General features: G+C 44.2%; 1 gene segment (V, D, J or C); it reads left to right on the forward strand.

Moving 5' to 3' along the window:
- The window catches only part of LOC119532271, a 456,157-nt gene that overhangs the window by 388,637 nt on the left and 46,113 nt on the right, over nucleotides 1–21,407 (forward strand). The window contains 1 exon segment of the C gene segment in view: nucleotides 20,815–20,867. Within this exon segment, the coding sequence occupies nucleotides 20,815–20,867 (53 nt within the window).

The following is a 21,407-nucleotide window of genomic DNA, read 5'->3' on the forward strand; positions in this document are numbered from 1 at the left end:
GATTAGAAATGTGCCACATTTCTCTAACCCTAAAGGGGATGTTTCTATAAATAGTTTTAGAACTATTGAAGGGGTGTGGGAGGAAAGAGGAGCACACAGGCAAACAGATTTTCTCCTAATCCTCTTTACTTTGCAAAATTGGAAACTGTTTTTCAATCAAATTTCCCTGAGCAGAGGAGAGAAACCATGTCTGTTTTAAGATTAAAGGGCATGTGGGTAGGTGGCTCTTATAATTGATTTTGAGAAAGGTGCCCTGTTAGTGACAAGTTGTGGCAATGTCTTGGCCAGGGGGAAGGGGGAAAGCACAAAAATAAATCCAAGTAAGTGTAGAGGGACAAGATGGTCTCACAAAGCAGGATTTCCCCGTAATTTTCTGTGTTGCCTTTTAACCTCTCCTGTCTTAACCCAATGGATTAGGTCCCAGACGAGCAGGCCATAGGATTCAAACTAGAAAATTCAAGCAGGAAGCCAGCTTAACTTCCCTCTGGAGACCTAGCGAATTCTGACTTTAAACAGTCTTTTAATGCAGCTGTTTTTAGGGAGAGCTATGTTGAGGCCAAGAGAAAGGTGGGAGAAAATTTTAAATCCTCTGAAGTGAAAATAAAGATGTTAAATATTCAGCTGACAAGAGATTGAAAAATCTGGTACGTGTCTACAACTGCCAAAGGATACTTTGTAAAGGAGAAAACGAGCAGCCCCAAGGAGACACTTTGTCCTAAACTTCTCTAGTTAGTGCCATTCAGGCCATTTTCTGTAGCAGGCTCAGTGCTGCTGGGAGAGCAGATCAGGCATCCTCCTCCAGGGGGTGAAAAGGGGGACTGTGTGCAGTTTGTGTAAAGCTGTTTGCTGTGGTGTAACTCAGGAAGTGCTGGACAGAAGCTGGTATTTGGGCAAGGAACCAAACTGACCATCTACACAAGTAAGTATGCAGCGGGCAGCTTGCCTGTGGCTCCTTACAGGCTTTTTCAGTTCTAGTCCACGTCCTGCAAGTTCTCTTTTCAGGGCAAGTACTCATGGGTAGGCCATCACAGGGAAGCAATCCAGGAAAGCAGGAAAGCCCCAAACTTCCATCTTTAAACATACCCTGGTAAAAAAATCTCCCTCACTTTCCTCCCTTCTGCGATCGGTTTTCAGTAGACCAGAATCTAGCAAGTTGATGCGAGCAATTACAATAAAAAGCAGAGAAACAGTTACTCCTAAAGTACAATAAAAGAAAAACTACGTGAGTGCCAGCCAGGAGAATGCAATTAGGGAAGAAGAAAAAGACATGGATTACCAAAACTAAGGTGGCAGCCTAATCATAAAAAGAAGAAAAACAGGAAAAAAAAAATCCATATATATCAGGCCCCCATTGTCCTCTGAAAGCCCGGCTCCAGCCTGCAGCAGCCACCTTCTAGGATTTTATCAAATAACCCACAGTTTAGTTCAGGGTTGAGAGATCAAGACGCCCAGGGCCCTCCCGCAACAAGCAGCAACTCTTCCAGTTTTTGTAAAGCCTCCTCTGGCTGTGCCAATAGTGGAAGTAACTATAAGCTGACATTTGGAAAAGGAACACTCTTAACCGTGAATCCAAGTAAGTCTGAAGGGGATGTGGGAAGCGGGAGATTCACAACACTTCCGATTTAAATTACTTGCTCCCTCTCCCTAAACATCCCAGCTGAGCTTCCAAACCTGAGGCTTATGTTGGAGGAATACAGTCCCCATAAAGGGGATTAGAACTCCATTGGCAAAAAGACTAAATTACCTTCAGCCAAAAACACTCCTATCGTCCATCTTAAAACAAGATTATTGGTACAGGGAGAGAGATTGAATGCAGGAACCTAAGGGATTCAGCTAAAGCAGGGAAATATTTGCCAAACAGCTAGAGGGAATTGGCATATTGAGACAATGCAAATTCGGAAGCCCAAATATAAATCTTCCTGACTTAGATACTAAAACTCCCCTAAATTTATCTCTGGAAATAATGGGACCCTGTGATTTGATTAACAATTGTTGGAAGTTTTACAGAGAGCTTTCTCTTCATTTTTGTTTTTTTAACCTCCATTTTATTTTTCTCAATTCCCAGTCCAGTAATGGATTTCTCCTTGGGTGGACTTGTCTGGTGAACCCAGGCAGGGTGTTTAACCCTGCTTCTCCCCAAATTACCAAAATAATTGATCCAGCCTCCATTCTAATTAGTTCCCCTGAGGAGAGGGGAAAACATTCTCTTGTCCTCTGAGTCTTGAGAACAAGTAGCACACTCAGTCCTTCAGATATACACCCAGCCTTCCATAATGGGACTGATGTGTGTGTGATTACTTGGAAAAGTTAAAGATGCTATATATGAAAGTAAAGAGCTATAACTGCTATTGAAAAGTCTCCAAAAGCTATGTTTCTGGTGGGCTTCTGGGAGTGATGCTTATAAATTAATGCTAGGGTAGACAATCTTATTATAAAATTCGAGTAAAGCACAAATGGGGAAAATCCTCTGAAGGGCCCCAGTCTCCTTTCAACCTAAGCAAAAAACCCTGGATGCTGAGTAAAGGCTGGTTAACCCTGTTTTATTTATTCAGATCCCCCTTCTGTGGTTAGGAGAGGATGCAGCACTGGGAGAAATGCATTGGAAAATACACCCAGTCATAGCTCTTGGAAAGACCTGCCGGGGGGAGGGAGAAGGATTAAGAGAGAAGGTAGGTACAGGCAGTCGAAGGAGTTAAGGTGGAGCTGGTAGCAGAAGGCTTGGAATGTTCTGGGATCAGCCCAGCCTGAGGTGTGCGCAGTGTGCTTAGCTTTGAAGTTACCATGCACAGAAGTGCCTTGCTCAGCAGGAGCAAAATCTGCACGTCTGGGACAACAGTTACAGCCCCCAGGAATAATGAATAATGCATGATGTTGTTAAATCTCATGCATTCAACAGTCTTTGACGTCTTATCAAATTAAAGCTTCCAGGGGATTCATGTGAACATCCCCGGAGACTCAAGAACTTCGATTTTAAGGAAGTGGCAACTGAGGCTGGGGAGCAGACCAGGCTTTATCTTTGGTGTCTGGAAACACGCTAAGGCAAGGCTCTGTGGTGGGTTTTCCAGAATGCATGGAGTAGCTGGAATCCCCTCTCTGCACTTGGGTGGCCTCTTAGGGGACTGAGCTGTAATCTCTACACTTTAAAACATTGGTGAGGCCAGGGAGTTTGAAAGCCTTTGCCTGCAAAGAAAATATCCATGCAGGGCAAGCATCTTTCCGGAGCTCTAGAACCTTATATGCAGGGGCTACAAGACAAGGCTGGGGTCCAAAGGACTATGATTAAATTCTGTTTTCCTTCACACAGAAGAGCACAGAGACTCTTGCCACAGCAACCATTTAGTGTCTGTCCGTTTGAGGGCTTCAGCTAAGGGCAGGCACCTGATTTTATGTCCTTATGGGGGTGGTGTTGGGGTTGAGGGTACAGGGATGGGGAGCCCTTTATAAAGTGAAGGCTGTGAAATAAAAAAGAGACGGGAAGTGCTATTTGAATCCCTGGCTGTTGTCCTTCTTCTCAGCTAAAAATAGCCTTTTTCTCTCACTCTTTCCACCATAATAAGTAAACTAAAGCGTTGACCCTTTGCTAAAAAGTTGTTGCTTGAAGAAACAACTAGAAAGGCTAGCACAAATTCAGTCAAAATAGTTTAAGAATTTAAAGTTGAATGCAACCAAAGAGCCAAAATACTTGTTTTTTGTTGTTGTTTTTGGGGGGGATAAGGTTTGTTTACCATTGTGCCAAATAATAAGATCACTCAAATTTTGCTGTTTACACTTTTTATGGCACAGCCAAAGGACTGTGACTGTCAGCAATGGAAGCTGCCTCTGCCACAGTGGTCACTGGGCTACTCTGTGATGTCAGGACACTCCGAGGGAGGCTGTAGGGGGTCAACCATCCCGCTCACCCATGACTGAGGATCTTCCCAGGAAAGGGGCCTTTTGGTGCTAAAACCACAAGAGTCCCAGGCAAACCAGGATGGTTGGTCACCATAACAAGGCTTGAGTATAAAGTCTCTGTGAGATACTAGTAACATTTCACAAGGTTCCAACTGAACAGACAGGCCACATATGTGAAGGATCAGTAAAGTGGGCCAGTCATTTTCATTTCTTTTGCTGGTACATGAAGGAAGGCTCAGGAAATAGTTTCATGAGGCTGGAGCCTCAATCTCATCCAATTCCAGTCAGCCGCCTCCAAAAAGCTGAACACTCTCCTTCTCTCTCCTCGTAATCAATTCATTGTCATCAGAAATACGTGACACCTTGAGGGAAGGGGAGATCATGTCTTGAAAACTGATCAGAGAAATTGTCCTGAAAATGATGCTGTAAAATGGAAATGAGACCTTTAGAAAGAGAGATGCTGAACATGAGAAATCAGTAACCCTCAAGACAGAAACCAGAGGAAAGGGAGAGAGATGGGAGGTGGGCTCTCCTTAGATGCAGCAGGTCATTTCCTCAGGACCAGACATAGGAAGGGTCCCCTCCCCTTCCACAGGAAGAAACTCAGCCTCACAGATCTGGGTCCCTTTAGGTGAGTTTCTTCTCAGAAGTAAAAGAGGAGGACATCTGTGAGCCTTGGGGACCCCCATGAGGTTCTTGTAAAGGCCTCCATTACAGTGTTAACACTGGTGGCTCCAGCTATGGAAAGCTGACATTTGGACAAGGGACCATCTTGACTGTCCATCCAAGTAAGTGTAACAAGACACAGCTGCACCCTGGAAATCCTGGGATTTCACCCCAGGTATAGGGTTTGAGAGAAATATATGTTGTCTGGGAGCCATGTCTTGTTTGAAATTACTAGTGGCCTTCAATATCCTTTCTCTTCTTTAATCTCAGTCTTCCTAGATTCTTTTTTGAACTCTGAGCAATTAGGTCTATTCCCCTGCTGTTGGGCAAAGCTGAACCTGACCCTGAAAAAAAAGAAAAGAATCTGAGCTGCTTTTGGAGCCTTCTGGAAGTGATGCCCTAACTTTTGCAAGGGGTGGGGGGGTGATCACCCTTTCCAACCAACTCCCCTGGATAACCCACTCTAATGTTTAGTACCACTCGTTGTCAGAGAGTTCTTCCTGATAGCAATCTTAAATTCTTCTTGGTGCAGCTGAGGCCATAACTTGTATCATCCTCAGTGGAAAGGGATAATTGAGAACAGAGTTCAAAAAGGTATGTGATGTTCATTTCAGAATGGATTTAAAATGAAAGCAGAGAGGAAAAAATTGAAAACTGAATGGGAATCTGAGGTCTTATTTCAAATCCCTCTATGTTCCCTGCCTGTCTTCTATTGCTTCTATAGATGTAAAACTACAGAGAGAGAGAGGGAGAGAGAGACAGAGAGACAGAGAGAGAGAGAGAGAGAGAGAGAGAGAGAGAGAGAGATGGACAGAAATAAGCAGACACATTCCCTATCTCTGAAACCACAAGGCAAGGGAAGACAATTAATTCCAAAGAGTTTCAGATACAACACTTAATAGCTCCGTTCTCCTCAAGATGACTTGTATCCTTGCTGATAATTAGAGCAGATAGAAAGATTTGGCTTTGGTGTGTTTGCTGTTTCATCCTGCTGGGAAGAGAGAAACTCTGACTGTTTTTTAAGATTCATAAAGTTCCTTCTGCCAGTTGTTGTAGAACTCTCTGCTGCAGGGAGATTTGTGGCAGCTATGAGAAACTGACATTTGGAAAGGGGGTGAGATTATCCGTGAAGCCAAGCAAGCTGGAAAGACCCAAACCCACAATGTTCCCATGTATTTTTGCTTCCTTTCCCCATTGCAGGCCCTTTGGTTCTTTCTTTCTCTCTAATGAAATCAAATAGAAATGGATTGAAGGAGAACCTAGAGCCCTGTAATAGCTGCAAATGATAAAGAAAGGAATGAGATACAGGAAGGGAAAAGAGTTAAAAAGCAGAACAATCTCTTTCACTGCAGCTGATTAAGGTGGCTAGAGATGAGATGAGGAGGTGGGTATCAAAGAGAGGATGTCCTCACTCCAATTCTTCTGGCAGGGCGCTCTGCTTTGTTTTCCGAGAAGCTCCATCTGGGGTAGAGTGTCTTCCCATGCCAAAGGGATAAGGGCTCAATCCCTGCATTTCTGGACTAGATACTCCTGCACAGGAACAGTAGATCAAGCAGATAGCTCAATCCCTATTCTGAGTGAGCAGAGGAGGCTGTCTGAAGTCCCTGTCTTTATCTGCTCCACTGAGTAGCCACATAAATCCACACCAGGTGAGTGTGGAGTTGGAATGTCCTGGCGCTGCTACAATGCTGAATAGTGAGTTGTTGTGATCATCTCTAATGTGTGAGATGCCTCCAAGTAAAACCAGTTCTAACGAACAGGGGGCAGGTTAGACACATGTTGCCCAGTTTTTGTTGAGTTTCTTCAAGCCCGGTAATGTGCAAGCCAAAGCTGAGAGGTTGACATTTGAGCCCGCCATCCTTTTGACTGAAATATGCCAGAGGGGTCTGAAAGGCCAAAACTGCCTTCAGAGCTCAGCTTTTGTTGTTAGCTCTCTGGCAGTTGTCATTTCAGCAAAACACATCCACTTAGAAAGGTCAGCTCCTCATTAGCCAGACAAATGAGAACAACATATTGACCAGAGATAAGAAGCAAGGAGCCCAGATCTCAGCCTCTGAGAGCCTGGCATTTCCACTCCTTTCATCAAGGCATGGTGAACAGATGCGGTCTCAGAGAAGGTGGATCAGTGGTGCCTGAGGACCCGGTGTCACCAAGCTGGGGCTTGGAGATGGAAATGAGACACAGATTGCGATGTTGTAAGGCTGGGGAACAATAGAGAAGTAAGGAGGAGACAAAGGAGCTCAAGGATGCTTTTTAAAACCTGCTACTTGTCAGAAATTGTAATGCTGTAGAGATGCAAAAGCAACATTCCTAGCAGGATTTCCTATCTCCCCAACAGAATTTGGCCTAAATGTGACTCCACACACACAGATCCCAGAGGTAATGCTGAACTGTATCTGAGATGCCTTTTGAAGTGGTGTCAAAAAAAAACTGGGATCTAAGGTCTTTAAGAGTCACCTGTCAGTTATTGCAAAGAGTTGGGTGACTGTGTGTCAACCTCCTCTGACAAGTTAACGTTTGGGCAAGGGACAAGGTTAGCAGTCATTCCAAGTAAGTCTCCCTGTGACTTTTCCTATGGGGTGTGGTGGGCTGATATTCACATACATGGGGTTCAAATGACTGTGCAGGTGGCGTGATAGTTGAGGTATTAAAACAGAGAATGGGAGATATATTAACTCTGATCAGAAACAAAAAAAGAAAAGGGTGAAGAATGGCAAATGTAGGTTTAGTCCTTAAAAGGCAGCATGGAGAACTTGGGACTTATAAGTGTCAATTTGAAGAAGTCACCAATGTGTGTTCTACAAACACCTTCTTGTTACACATAAGGGGCAAGGTGGGGTGGAGGGCAGGGGGTGTCGGTGATAGTCAGTGCAGAATGGGAGTGTTAGGGTAGTGAGGCAGGTTGGAAATGAGCAAGGTGAACCAGGCCTCTAGAAAATTCCAGAAATTTCACAGAGAAATAAAAATCCTTCCCAGAGTCAGAAGATGTAATAAAGAGACCTGATGAAAATGCAATTCAGAATCATATGATCACCAGGAGAGAAATGAAATTTTAAAAGAAAAAGGATTTTTTAAATGCCCACACATAAAACAAATGGGCCCACACCTTTAATTAGAGAGTGAGCAGCACAAGCTGCACATTAGCCTTCCCTTTAATCCCTTCTCAGGAGGACTCAGCCCCTCCAGCTGCACATGGGCACAGCTGCTGTAAGCACTGAGCCTCCTCTCCGCTAATGCCCTCGCTCCTGTGCCTGCATGGGGGAAAGCCACAGTCTGCCTGCCCCTCTGTCTGTCTGCTGGGGCCCCAGGTGTAAGCTCAGTCTTTCTCCCCCACCTGGTTTTTGTTGAGTTCCCTATCACAGTGGAACACTGGTAACCAGAAGCTCTATTTTGGGACAGGGACCAGTTTGACAGTCATTCCAAGTAAGTCAAAGAAAATTTTCCATCACCATTGTGTTGAGCAAACTATAAATGCCAAGAAGAACTGCCAAACGGCTGCTGTTCTATTTCTCTGCTTCTAGGCATAACTTTATCTGGAATGTAGCCAAGGGCACCTCCTCCTCCCCACCCAGAATGATTTTTGCCATGGCAGGTCTTTATTTCCCTGCCTGAAAATTCCTGGGGGGGGAGGGGAGCAGGCAGCATTATTTGCAGCCATGCGGTCCCCGCTATAGAGCTCACCCCCCACACCTGCACTGACCAGAGAAGTTTGGCCCCTTGTGGCACTGGCCTCAGGAGCAGAGAATGGAGAGACAACTCTCTACTGAGAGAAAATGGACTAGAGGCTAGAGATGGAAAATGAGATGACTTCAGAGAACAATGAAATATGGAGTGGTATAAAAGGATGAGAAAGATGGCAGTATGTCCAGACTCACCCCTGTGTTTAGACCTGAGGGATTCACCAATACCACCTGGAGAGAGAAAGGTTCTCTGTTTTTCTCTCTGAAGAAAAATTTGGCAGAAAAATCAGAACAGATCTTCCATGTCTAGGCTCTCCTAATTACAGCCTTTTATCTGGGTTCCTCTCAGTTGTTCCAGCAGGGAATAGTAGAAAGGGACATAGATGGCTTTGACGTTGTGGGAGCACTGGGGCAAGGGGGAGTCAAGAGAGACAGTGGGGGAATGGACAGAGGGGTCTTGCAGTAGAGTTTAGAGCGATGGTTTTTGTAATGACTTAGAACACTGTGTGTCTAACTTTGGAAACAACAGATTAACCTTCGGGACTGGAACCAGACTCACCATTACACCCAGTAAGTACTACATCACTGGTCAGGAAATCAGTTATTCTTTAATTTCCAGATCACTAGTATAAGATTCAAAGGGTTACACCAGACCGTGCAGGCTTAGGCAGGAGAATTCCCATCTGTCCTTCTTCACAACTGGTAGAGGCAGCCAAATATTTGCGTTTGCTGGGAGAAATCCAGTCTTGAATGTTTAATTCAAAACTAGAAATTATGATTCACAATTCTGTTTTTGCTGCTGCCACGTGAAGAGAATTCAGACACAATGCCTGCACCTCCATTTTCATCTTGTATGATAATTTTAACTTTGAGTACTGCGAGTGTTTAGAAGATATGGGAGAAACTTAGGCTATCAAAGAGACAAGCAAATCAGGAGACCCAGAGGGGCAGACAGGCAGAAAACCAGGCAGTGTGATTTCACAAAACCAAACCAGTGTTGTGTCTGTCTTTGCAGAGGGCAAAAGTATTTGAATAGGTACTAAGAACTGGTGCTCTGGGTGGAGCAGGCTTACTCTAAATGAGAGGACTAAACGTGGATGCAAAGGGGAGAGTTTAAACTTGAAAAACTCGAAAAAAATTTTTTTTCAGTGGAGTTTGTCAGTGTGGCAGCACATCTGGATTGAGAAATTACAACTTGGGCAAGGCACAGATTTGACTGTTTAAAACAAATATGTCTGATATACATATGATATATGCTCATGTATATATATATACATATATGTACCGTATCTACATATACATAGTAATGTGCATAATATGGTGCAAATAGATTTCTTGCACTGAAATTAAAAGCTGGGTGGAAGGTTTGCATATGTTCACTTTGTATCCAAAGAAACCTCACAAAATGGAAAGAGAAGCATACTGAAAGAGCAAGAAGTGCAGCTGTGGAACCCTTCCAAGTTGGATTTCCCAACTGCAAAAACCACTCAGTTACCTAGAGGAATCTTTTTTTTTTTTTCTTTTTACTGCATTAGAAATTAAAGGTATGAGTATTGAGGATTTAGATGGCTCAGACTCTAGTAGTGAAAATTACATTATAAAGAGCCTCCCAGACAGGCTAGATACAGCACCTATAGACATCAAAGCATTTTTCTTTTCCTCTCTCTGGCTGAGAGAAGAAAGTAGTGCTTTCCTCACTCTGTAGCTAGGGTTGGGGAGCTCAGAGAGAATCCCAGCGTTACAAAGAGAGGTGGTGGCAGAACTGAGCTGTGGCATCTCGGGACCCCATAACAGTCAGTCCACTCGCTGCCACAGACATCACAATAACCAAGGGACTGTCTCCGGGGAAAATGCCAAGCCCCTCTGTGCCTCTGAAAGCAACTCTATGTAAGAATGCTTTACCCAGCAGGGGACTGTGCAACTATTTAAAAATGTTATGTGAAACCCAGCTACAACAAGTTTATTTTCCAGGCAGTGCTTCCAGCAATTTTCAGCGGATAGTAGTTGCTATGGGTTTTGAAATTGGAAGACATCACGGCAGAATGAAATTGTTTGGAACAGGAGAATATGATTAGGATTAATGAGATGAAAGAAAATCTGGCTAGAGGGCTAGCAAAGTCCAGAAAGAAAAGATAGACCAAATCTTTGAGGTGTTTCTTCTACAGAAATGTGGTAGCATTTATCCTAGGCCAAGAAGCAAAGAGCAAATACAAGCCAAATTCCGATACACAGCTGACCTTTTCACATTTAGAAGTTTCTGTAATTATTACGTCTTCAGCTTCTTGGCCAAATACCAACCAGTCCCCAGTGTAAAATGGTTTAGTCTGGTTTTAGTTTAGTTTCCAGGATCAAGTCACCCATACCCCACACCCACCCGTGCCTCAGTGCAGTTTTCGTAGAGGAGTTTGTTGCTGTGTGAACTATGGAAACAGGCTATTCTTTGGCTCAGGAACCCTTTTGAGAGTCAAGCCTTGTAAGTATAAAACCGATTCTGGCCCACCCTAATCCCAATCAGAGTTTCATTACACCCCAAACAGATTCTGGTTGGGACATATTTGATTCTAAAGAAAGAAAAAATGAAATTCCAGGTGCAACACAAACACTTCATAAGTGTGATTCATTTAAGAATTTCCATGCTTTTCCTTTGAGAGTATTAATCGCATCAATTAAACTGGTGTGACCCACAGCTTTAAAATCTAATTTAAATTTATTTTTTTAAAAAATGTCAGTGTCTCTGTGGAGCACACTGTTTGCTGTTTAGGTGTCTAGACTCCAGATGAAGACCATAGTCTAGTTTTGCTTCTGTAGACTTCTCCTGAGCCTATGACTTAGTGAGGTGTAAGGAAAAGACGCACGCTCCTCGGCTTGCAGGGCATTTTGGGGATCAGTGTCAGGAGAAAGCCCAGGCAGACAGTTTGGTGATGAGACACTTGGACCAGGTGTCTGCCTCGTTTTTTGTAAAGCTGCTGACAACAGTGAGAAGAGCGGCAGCGGATACAAGCTGACTTTTGGGACCAGGACTCGTTTAGCTGTTAGGCCAAGTAAGTCTGGGAGGAAAGTAAGATCTTTATGTCTCTTCCTATTATTTGTTCTAGCCTGACACTTGAGTCGTCTAGTTTTAGATTCCAGATATATAAATATTTGTGACTGAGGGCCTCCATCCTACCCATCCTCCCACATGACCGGAGAGTTTCAAGGACATGTCCTCTCGTGTGAAGAAGTGATGTGGTTGGTAGCTGTGTTGTGGCCTTTCCAGTCCTCAGCTTTGGGCCCCTTCTCCTTGTTCTTGTGTGTTTCGAGCTTCTGTGCCAAGAACAAGGGAGGGGAAGAAATGACCAGCAGTCTGGCCAGGCCTGGAGGCTGTCCCTGGGGTTTGTGGGCTTCATGCTGGCTGTAGGGGTTCTCAGAAGTTCTGGGCAGGGGTCTCTGGCAGGGAGGTTAATATAAAGGGGAGACTCAGGGTGCGAATGCAGGAGGAAGTGCTGGTAGACTCACCTTTGGGACAGGGACCCAGCTGATCATCCAGCCCTGTAAGTGCTTCTGCCCAGGAGGTGGGGGTCTAAACGCGGTCCCCATGGGGACATTTCCAGACCCTGCTCTGAGTCCCTGGTACCGCCGCCCTGTTGGCACAGTCCCAAACACATAAGGTTTTTGAGCCGTAGAGATGAAGGAGGTGAGGCAGTCTCTGCTTTGGAGGACTCTTGAGATCTGCCCTTTGGTGACTGTGTTTGACTACAAGGCTGTCATTGGGAATTCTGGACTTGAGCAGACAAAGGAAACGAGCTTAGGACTGGAGCCACAAACATATGTGGGCTGCTTCATCAGCAGCATCTTTGCAATCTCATGCAGGGCGGGATGTGACTTTCATAGGAATCATGGAAATGGCTATGTAGATAGAGGTTTGGTTGTTTCTCCTTTTCTGTCTTCATGTCCTCTTCTCTGCCTGACTTAGGACCCTGAATTAGAATGGCTATTAATCATTTGATTTCTCAGACCCATCATTCATCAAGTCTGACAAGAGGTATCCATTAGCATAAAACCCAGAAAGGGAAAGGACAAACAGCTCAATTCCCAATGTCTTCAGAGTTGAACTTGGCAATTCCTTGGCCTTAATTGACTCACCAGCACCCCATGGTCAACTGAAATCAAAGAGGACAGCCAGCAGGTAGCATTAGTCAAGGAAGTATCTGGCTGGAGCCTGGCTGCCCCCATAGGGGTTAATATTGCAGAGTTTGGGGGAATGGAAAGAGACCCTGAGTCGGGCCCAGGCTGCCCACCTGGGAAGAGGTCATCCGCAAGGGAGAGGAGGGTGAGACCACCTGGAAGCCCTAGCAGAAGGTTTTTGTTATGGAGCATCTCACAGTGTAACCACTGGCGGTGCGGGGAAACTCATCTTTGGAGCTGGAACGAGACTTCAAGTCCTCCTTGGTAAGTAAAAGGAACCATGAGGTCATTTAACTGTGTGTTCCTTTAAAATAGGAGTTACTACAGAGAGGGGATATCCTGGCTGGATGTGGTCCTTCCAGTGAAGGTGATCTCACTGAGGATGCCTGCATTCGATCAGTATTTATGTTATTTTTATTTCTATTGCTGCGGTTTTCATTTCCGTCTGTGAATACAGACTTCTCTCTACTCCACGCTTCTTCAATCTTCATTACTCTGTGTGTTTCCTTTCAAACAGTAGGCTTGGGAACTAATTTACTGTCAGGACTTTGTCACTCTGGTTAGCAGAATAAAAAGGACTCTTATAGAGAGTCCTGCTTACTCTAATAACTTTTCAGAGGTGATATGTGTAAATGGGAAGAAGTGGGTTAGAATGACCTAATGACTACTTCAGAGTGGCTCTAAGGAAATCTGATTAGCATCCTACACACTCAACTTCTGAGAGGAATCATTTTGCTAGATCCTTGGTGGAGTGGAAGCAAAACCTCGACCCTCTGAGAACATAATCAAATGCCTAGCCCTCTCCCCCAGAGCTCTGCTATGTTTCATTATTTACCAATTTATGAAATGACTACATGATAATTGACATGAAATTATATAGATGAGTAGTTTGAGTTGTTTTGCACCCCTAATTAAGATGCAAATTATAGAAGTTCTGGAGCATGCCACCAGGCAGAGCCTCATACATCGTGGGCCCTGAAGACAAACAGCGTGCTTGAGCGTGATCTGTTTGTGGCGTAGGTTTATACACTGCTCAGGAGCCTATTTAAAAGATGATTATATGTCTCAGAGTGCTAATTTGGGATCTAGATTAGCTGTGCTCTGTGCACTGAGAAGTGTCCACTTTTACAGCCTAGAAGCATGACAGAATGGCCCATTCCTGTAAGGAAGGAGAATGGGACTCTTGCGTCGTGTGGTATTTGTCAGAGCATCTCCCTCTCATCCCTGCCGTGTGGGGAGCCTGACTGCAAGCTTCCCCAGGAGGTTTTAGTTAAAGCGTGTAATGCTGTGGCAATAATAACAATGCCCCACACTTTGGAGCAGGAACCAGACTGACAATAAAACCAAGTAAGTTGGGGGACTGGCCCGATCTCAGAGTGGCAGGGCTATTCCATCCGGCTTCAGTAGGATTAAGACATTGCCACTCCCAAGAGGATCGATGCACCTAATTACTGTGTGCTCGAGTCCCTGAGCTGGTTGCATTCTTACTTGATGAATTCTGGTAATCCTAAGGATTAGGTCATGAAAAATTAGGAAATTTCTCAGCTTTTTTCATTGGCTCTGAATATATGGGAATACTAAAGAGCAGATAATAAGGAAAACCCATAGCTATGTGACAAGATGAGGCAAAAAGACCTGACAACCCAGAAATCAGGTTTTCCTCATTATATTAAGAACTCCTCCATTCCAAAGGGAGTGCAATCAACTCTTCTATCTTTTTTATTATTCTTACTCTTGTTTAAGAGCTATGGCTGTGAAAGTGGCATGATATTCCAGGTCCCTAAAATAGTCATTGCATGACCAAGTGTTGACCACCTGTGCTAGTTGGCATGTCTCTGTCTGACCTTGCTCTTGGCCTGTGTGTCTCAGGCCTGAGCAGGCCGTCAGAACCCAGTGTGCTGAGAGCAACACTGGTGGTTTTAGATCCAGCTGGGATCTGCCTGCACAACCAGCTGTTATTTTTAGAGAAATGCTCTAACTCTGCCAAGAAGCCAGGAGTTGAATCTGCAAAGTGGTGAGGCTTCCACTAGAGGGAAGGTGCTTCACTTGCTCGGTCTCCCCCTCAATCCCTTCCCACCCGCTGATTATTGTAAGGCCCCGGGTGACTGTGTGAATTATGGAACCAGCCAAGGAAAGCTCATCTTTGGAAAAGGCACTAAACTCTCTGTTAAACCAAGTAAGTGCTGGGGATTTCAGTGTCTACACCTCTGAGTGCAACAAAAGTACAACCCAGAAGTGTGTGAGAAAAAATTTACTAACTCCTTTCTCTGTGATTTCTTCCTAACTGCCACCCATGAGCCCCACAGAAGTGCTCCTGCACTGTGCCCCTGGCTAGCCTCAGCCTGGGCCGGCACTTCCAGTTGCCGGATGGAGGAAAGCTTTGGGCTGCATAATGTGTAAGAGGGACCCTCCCTGGGATGGCACTTCTCGGGAGTGACCGCCCACCCCTCTTTGGCAAGTGACCATTCTCAGCAATGGTCTCAAGGAAGGGAAGCTTTATTTTCAACATCAAGAGCCCTGAATGACCCACAGTCTGTCTGTCTGACTGCTATGGATTGGGTTTTAGACATTAGCTTTAATAGGGGATCATAAGAGAAGGAGGACAGCATGGCAGCTGCAAGGGGATTTTTGTTTAGGGAGAAGGCACTGTGGTCCTCAAACACCGGGTATGCGCTCACCTTTGGCAAAGGCACCTCACTACTGGTCACACCTGGTGAGTTCTTGTGGTTGACTAATTATCTGTTTTCTGGAAAGAAATCCAATGGGACCTGTTGAAACGCAGCTGAATTTAATTACTTCATTTAGCATGTGGTTGTTAACTATGTTGGATGTGGGAGCAAGATATGAATACACGTTTCCCTGGAGGTGGATTTGGTTATCAGGTCTACGGACAGTTTGATAAATTGTACCACTACTGCAGTCAGTGTTTCTCGAGGGTTCCAAACAAAGCACGTTGCAGCTTTGGGAAAGAGACCAAGATAAGAGTAAGAAAAGCTTTGTGATTGAGACAGAAACAAACCAACGAAAAGGAAGGCTACCAGAGCAGCAGCGTGTAACCAAAGCAGCGTGTCCTTAACAGATAAGTGATGAGGACCCAGTTGGGTTTATACCTGCGTCACCTGGTAGAACTGAAAAATCCAGCTAGGGGACTGAGGGCTCGGGTGAGGGCAGGGCAGTAGCAGTTACAAGCTTCTCGTGGCTATTCTTCAGGGAGAATAATATTCTCAGAGAATATTCTTCTGAGAACAATGAAACTTTCTATGGAGATAGAAAAGGACTTGATGTGACACATCGGCAGATTTGTTTCCCCCTTCTTCACATCAGGGACAAAGTGGATCCCCACGCAGACTTCACCCCTTTCCCCAGGCTGGCTGAGTTGACTCTGAGGGGAGCAGAGAATCACAGAATCCTGGAGGGCCTCCCCACCACCACTGGGTTATCTGAGATAAAGCGAAGTGTTTATCCAAGTTGTGAAGTTGTCAGGGAGAGGGTAATAGAGATGGATTATAGAAAGCAATACTGAGAATTTACAGGTATTTCTACACTTGCAGAGTTCAGTGGTTTCTTTCTGTTAGAATTACAGAAACCAGGTGCTTTCCACAGAAACCCACTATTTGCAGAAACGCCTGCCATCCCACATTTCAGTAGTATTTTGTCAACAATCCTCTGTGCCTGAACCAGGTGTGAAAATAAGGTAAGGGGGGTGATTTGTTAACAAATGGTGTTTACACATTGAAGTGAGTGGTCCAGTCAAACCACTCTGCTTGAAGTGGTACACAGTTTAGTGCAACACATAGCCCATTGCTCACCTCCTCTTTTGAAACTGCCCTCAAAGGTCACAGAAGATTCTTTTCATAGCATCTGTGGTGGCTTTATTTTTTGAAGGTGGATTTCACTTTTGTCAATAACAAAAAGTCTTGCAGAGCCAAGACGTATAAGTAAAGAAGGGACTCAAGCTGGTTACAGGTTGTGTTTGGAGTCCAAAATGAGGTGTGACTATACAATAATGTCATTGGTTTGTTTGTGTGGCTCATAGGAGCATTTCAAACCTGTTTTAAGAAGCTGCCGTATCAATGGAGTATCATGGCTGCTTAAAGGAAGTACCTTGCAGGGTTCAGCAATGATTTAGCTGTTTAAGTCCTGATATGTTTGTTAAGTCAGCCTCTTTACTTAGTAAACATACTCAAAGTAAAGGTAGACTGAGATTGAGGATGTTTTGCAAACTCAGATCCAGGAGAAGCAGTGCAGACTTTCTCGGTGGACTGAGATATTATCCCAAGTAATTTCCTCTTAGAAGAGCATGAGGTAAAGACCTTCCAATGGGGAAAGCTCACATGATGTCCATCTCCAATGATAACCTTATGCTGGTGTAGTAGAAACACGTGACACCATGACCACCTCGGGAACCCATACATACATCTTCGGAGCAGGCACCACACTGGAGGTATCAACAAGTAGTTTTACAGGCAAGACAGGCTTTAGTTTGACAGTTGTTGGTGTTGTGCTTGCCTGGTTAGAGGAGGTGTAATAAGGGAGACACCTGTTATGAACTATGGAAGCAAAAGGGCTGCTGTCTGAAGTGGCAATTCTGGGCCCCCCTACCCTGGACAGGAGTTGGTGAGCTCAGAGGCTCACCCTGATGAACTTAACACCTACAATTTCACAAGAATTGTAGGGATCATTAGAAAAATATTTCTTACCTGAAGACCTTAAGAGACTCCTTTCAACACAGTAGGAATTGTGTTCGTTATTCTCTACTTTTAAAAGTGTATTCTCATTCCACATTTTTCACTTGCTTTTCCTACCCATCTTTACACTCCTCTCCTGTATCCAACTCAAGTGCTTTATCTGGGCATTCATATTTTGAGAAACCATCTCACAGGAAAATCATGCCCCCTTCTTAGACTGGGCATGATTTCAAGGCTCTCTAAAATATGGGTTCTTTTCTTCTCCAAATTTATTTCCACTTATTCACTTTCACCCTCTGTTTGAGCCAAACTGGATACCTCCTTCCCTTGAATACTTAGACATGACCACACTTATACCTTGTTTCCAAAAATTGGCTATCATTGACCCACCACCCAAAAAACAGACTGACAAGTGACACAGATTGAGTTTCAGTCTCTTAGCTGTATAACTAATAATGCAGGCTTCATTTCATCAGGAGAGTTTGAGAAATCCTATCCTGTTTAAATGTTTAAGGGAGGCTGAGGTAAGAGATCCAGCAGACAAACAGCAAAGTGGGAAGGACATGGCTTCTGAAAAGGGGTTGGGAAGGAAGGATCTGTCCATGGGAAGATATTCTCTGGACAAGAAACAATGCCATCTGTATAGCCAAGTAGGAAATTTATGGGCTGCCCCATCAACTGAATCACTCTGGAGCCGTCTGTTCCTAATGGTCAGTTGATAAGCCCCTGGACCTCAAAGTGGTCAGTTTTGAGCATGCTCCACTCTCAGGGGTGCCTATGGAGCTTTTGGCTCAGATTTTCCTCTGACTTACTCAAAATTGAGAGGGACCCAAAAGAATCATATAGAAAGGAGTGGAGAAGCTACCTGTAAGACAATGATTACAGTTTAGTGCTCCAGATGTGTTATCTCCTGGGAAAGGGACAATGAGAATGGAAAATCTCCCCTAGGAAAAGGGCACAATGCGAAGAGAAGTCCTTTTCCTGGTGACCATCTAAGTGGGTGCTGAAAAGATCTGGAGTTGGAGGCTGGGGTGATCTCCTGGGCAGACTGTTGTCTGAGACTATCTGTAGTTCTGTGGAATGAGAAAAATTAGGAATCCCCTTGGATATTCCAGGAGCCAGACATCGGGCAGAGGTGCCTGGTTCCAGTCTCCTGGGGGTCTACACCAACCTGCTGACCCCTCCTGCAAAGGGGCGGGGGGGCAGAGGCACCTCTCTCCATGGCGATAGTCTCTCTGGTTTTGCTTTGGTGCCCTGGAAATTAATGGCTCCTGCTTTGTCCAAATGAGGTATGTGTTTTTCAGAACCCCTAGAGAATTATCTAAAACACCAGAGGATATGCTAGGATTTTGACAGCCAGTATTCTGGACCAATGCAGGAAAACTCCTTCTTTAGAATATTGAGAAAGAATATTATCCAATGTGGAAAGAGTCCCAAAAGCCAAGCTGGTGCTAGGATTCTGTGCCAGGTTATTACTGTGACAATTACTTAATATTCTCTGTGCTCACAGTATCGCTCCTTCCAGGAGATCTTTAGGGAAAACTTAGTTCGGTTTCTAGGAGGTTTTTGCTGAGCTGAAGATCACTGTGTGAATACTAATGCAGGCAACGCACTTACATTTGGAGGGGGAACAAGGTTAATGGTCAAACCCCGTGAGTATCTCTGCTGAATTCATAATGAATGCTCTCATTTCAGAAAGAAGCCACAGCACTGAGCTTCATTCGGGGGGCTGTTTTCTCCACTCAATTTTATTTTTTACAGAATCTAATTCCAATGATTATATAGTGTCTCTGCATGCCAGATGTACGAGTGAAAATGGGTGCTTTTGGAACCCTCTAGCACAGGAACAAATTAACTGAAGGAAAACAGAATTCTTGCCCTTTTGTTCTTAACCACTTGGGTCAGAAATTCTGATTGTGTTAAACACTGGGATAAGTGAGGGCTAGAGTGGGAGAAACTCCTTCTCCAGAGGCTTTGTCAGGACTGCGTCATTCCTTGCAGGCCTAGTCGGTCTGGAGATGGGAGGATGAACTGTTTAACCTCAGGAGAGCCTTTGCATCCTGACCATGCTGTGAATTGACCGCAATAATAAACAGTCTTCCCTGCTGCCTCTTTGGCCAGAGTCCCAGCTGGAGGAGGACGCTGGCTGGATTTGGGGATTGAAAGGGATTTCCTGATAAACGTTGGCCTGGTCGGTTTCTGTAAAGCTTTCTATGGCTGTGTAATGTTGGCAACAATCGTAAGCTGATTTGGGGATTGGGGACAAGTCTGGCAATACATCCAAGTAAGTCTGCATGTTAACTCACTCAAACCTACCTGTGCAGTTTGAAATATCTCAGAATCTGTCTCCTTCTTTAGCCGTAATGTTTTAAATGTCCAATTATGCATTGTGTTTTCTCCTGTCCACCCAAGCAGAGCCCTAGTCTTCCCTTAAATCAAAATATATAGATTGAGGCGTCCAGAAATGGGTGGTAGGAAGGCAGTTGGAGAATAAGAATATTTTCTTACAGGGCAAAAACGGCTGTCAGGAAGTCGTGAAAGTTAGTGTGAAGATGCAGCGTGTTTCATGCCAACGTCACCAAGGGCCATTGGTAAAACCTGTTTCTATCCAACCAAAGACATGAGAACTCCCAGGATTTAGGGTCTTCCCAGTGGCCTTACTAGAGAATCATCTCCCACCATGGAGCCTCCAGCATGACTCAAACCTGCCACGTAACTCCTGCCTCTGTTGGTCCTCTTTGGCTTACAGCCTGATTGTGGATTTTCTAGAGGTCACAGGAAAGGAGATGAATGCATCCCCACTTCTGGTCTCCCCTCAGACGTTCGCTCTAAGAGTCTTGAAGAGCATCTTACAGACCTACCCTGTTCAGAAATTTTGCTTCATATAGCCAGACAGGGTTCCTGGGAGTGTTTACTGCAGCTTTGACTGGGGTAGCTCCTGGGTCGGTTCTGGAGTTCCAGGCTTGGCAGAGCTCTTTGAGATGAAAGGGGGTTGTACATTGGAGCAAAGGAGCATCAGAAAAGACATCTTTGATATAGGTATTAATGAATTTCTAAAGATGCTTTCTTGTGTTTTAACCCCATAAGACTCCCTAGAGAGGTCGTCCTTACCTTTGTGGCTCTAAATATGAGACATGTTGCAGGAAAAAGTGAGAAATGTCAATTGCAGCGCTAAACTGAAGAGGCTGTGTATAAATATTGGACCATTTTGTTAAGTTTATTAAGTTATTGTTAAGTTTATAAAATATAAGCGTTTCAGAGTAACCATCTCAGGGTACATTTATTAAGGTCAATTGGTAACTATTTTGCCAGTGTTACGGATATACACAACTTCAAATCGGGACCAAAAATATGAAGGAAAAAATAGAATAATAGAAGGTATAGCATAGTGGTTAAAAACATGAATTTTGGAGTCAGACTTCCAGAGCAAATTCTGATCCTGCTACTTATTAGGTGTGTGACCTTGAGCCAGTTACCTAATCTCTTTGTGCCTCATTTTTCTCATCTGTAATGTGGGGACAATAATAGTACCTAGCTCACTGAGTTCTCATGAGGTTAAAAGAGTTGATACCTAGGCTTTGCCTAGTGGCTGGTACATGGTAAGTCTTCAATAAATGTTAGTTTTTATTATTACTAGATGAGGTTGCTGGAAGGGAGAAAGGAAAAGTAAAAATGACCACCCTCTTACAGTTTTTGTAAAGCGTAGCACTACGGTGTGGCTCTAGCAACACAGGAAAACTGATCTTTGGGCAGGGGACAGCTTTACAAGTAAACCCAGGTAGGTCTGAATGCTCCAGAGTAAGCCCACACTTGTCCACTATGTTTATTTTTTGGTTATTCTTCTCTGCCTTTTTAGCTTCAAGCCACAGACTCTTATTTTTAAGTTTTAAGGTCAAATGGTAACTATTTTGCCAGTGTTACTGATACAACTTCAAATGGTAAAAATGTAAAAGGTAGTCAAATTTTTGTAAAGTCTGGCCAATATGATCTTTTCTAATCCATTTGGCTTCAGCCAGTGGCAAAAAGGGGGGCAAGACATGTGATTTATTTCGTGGGTACAGAGTTTCCTAGGCTAAGGCTGAGAGAATGTAAGTTTGGCCAAGTAAGGTGAAATGAAAACATCAAATATGAGTGGTTTACAGAAAAATAAAGGTGATTTTACATAATAGTATACTAGAATCCACCCCCATAGCTATCAGGAATTCTTAACTCTGTCTTTCAAGGAGAAAATAGCATGGGAATGGCAAGCTTTTGTTTGCAAAAAAAAAAACCATTGGGAGGGCAGAATAAGGGGAATTGGACTGTGGGTGGTTTGGAT

This window comes from Choloepus didactylus, chromosome 4, assembly GCF_015220235.1.
Source record: "Choloepus didactylus isolate mChoDid1 chromosome 4, mChoDid1.pri, whole genome shotgun sequence".
Classification (NCBI taxonomy): Eukaryota; Metazoa; Chordata; class Mammalia; order Pilosa; family Megalonychidae; genus Choloepus; species Choloepus didactylus.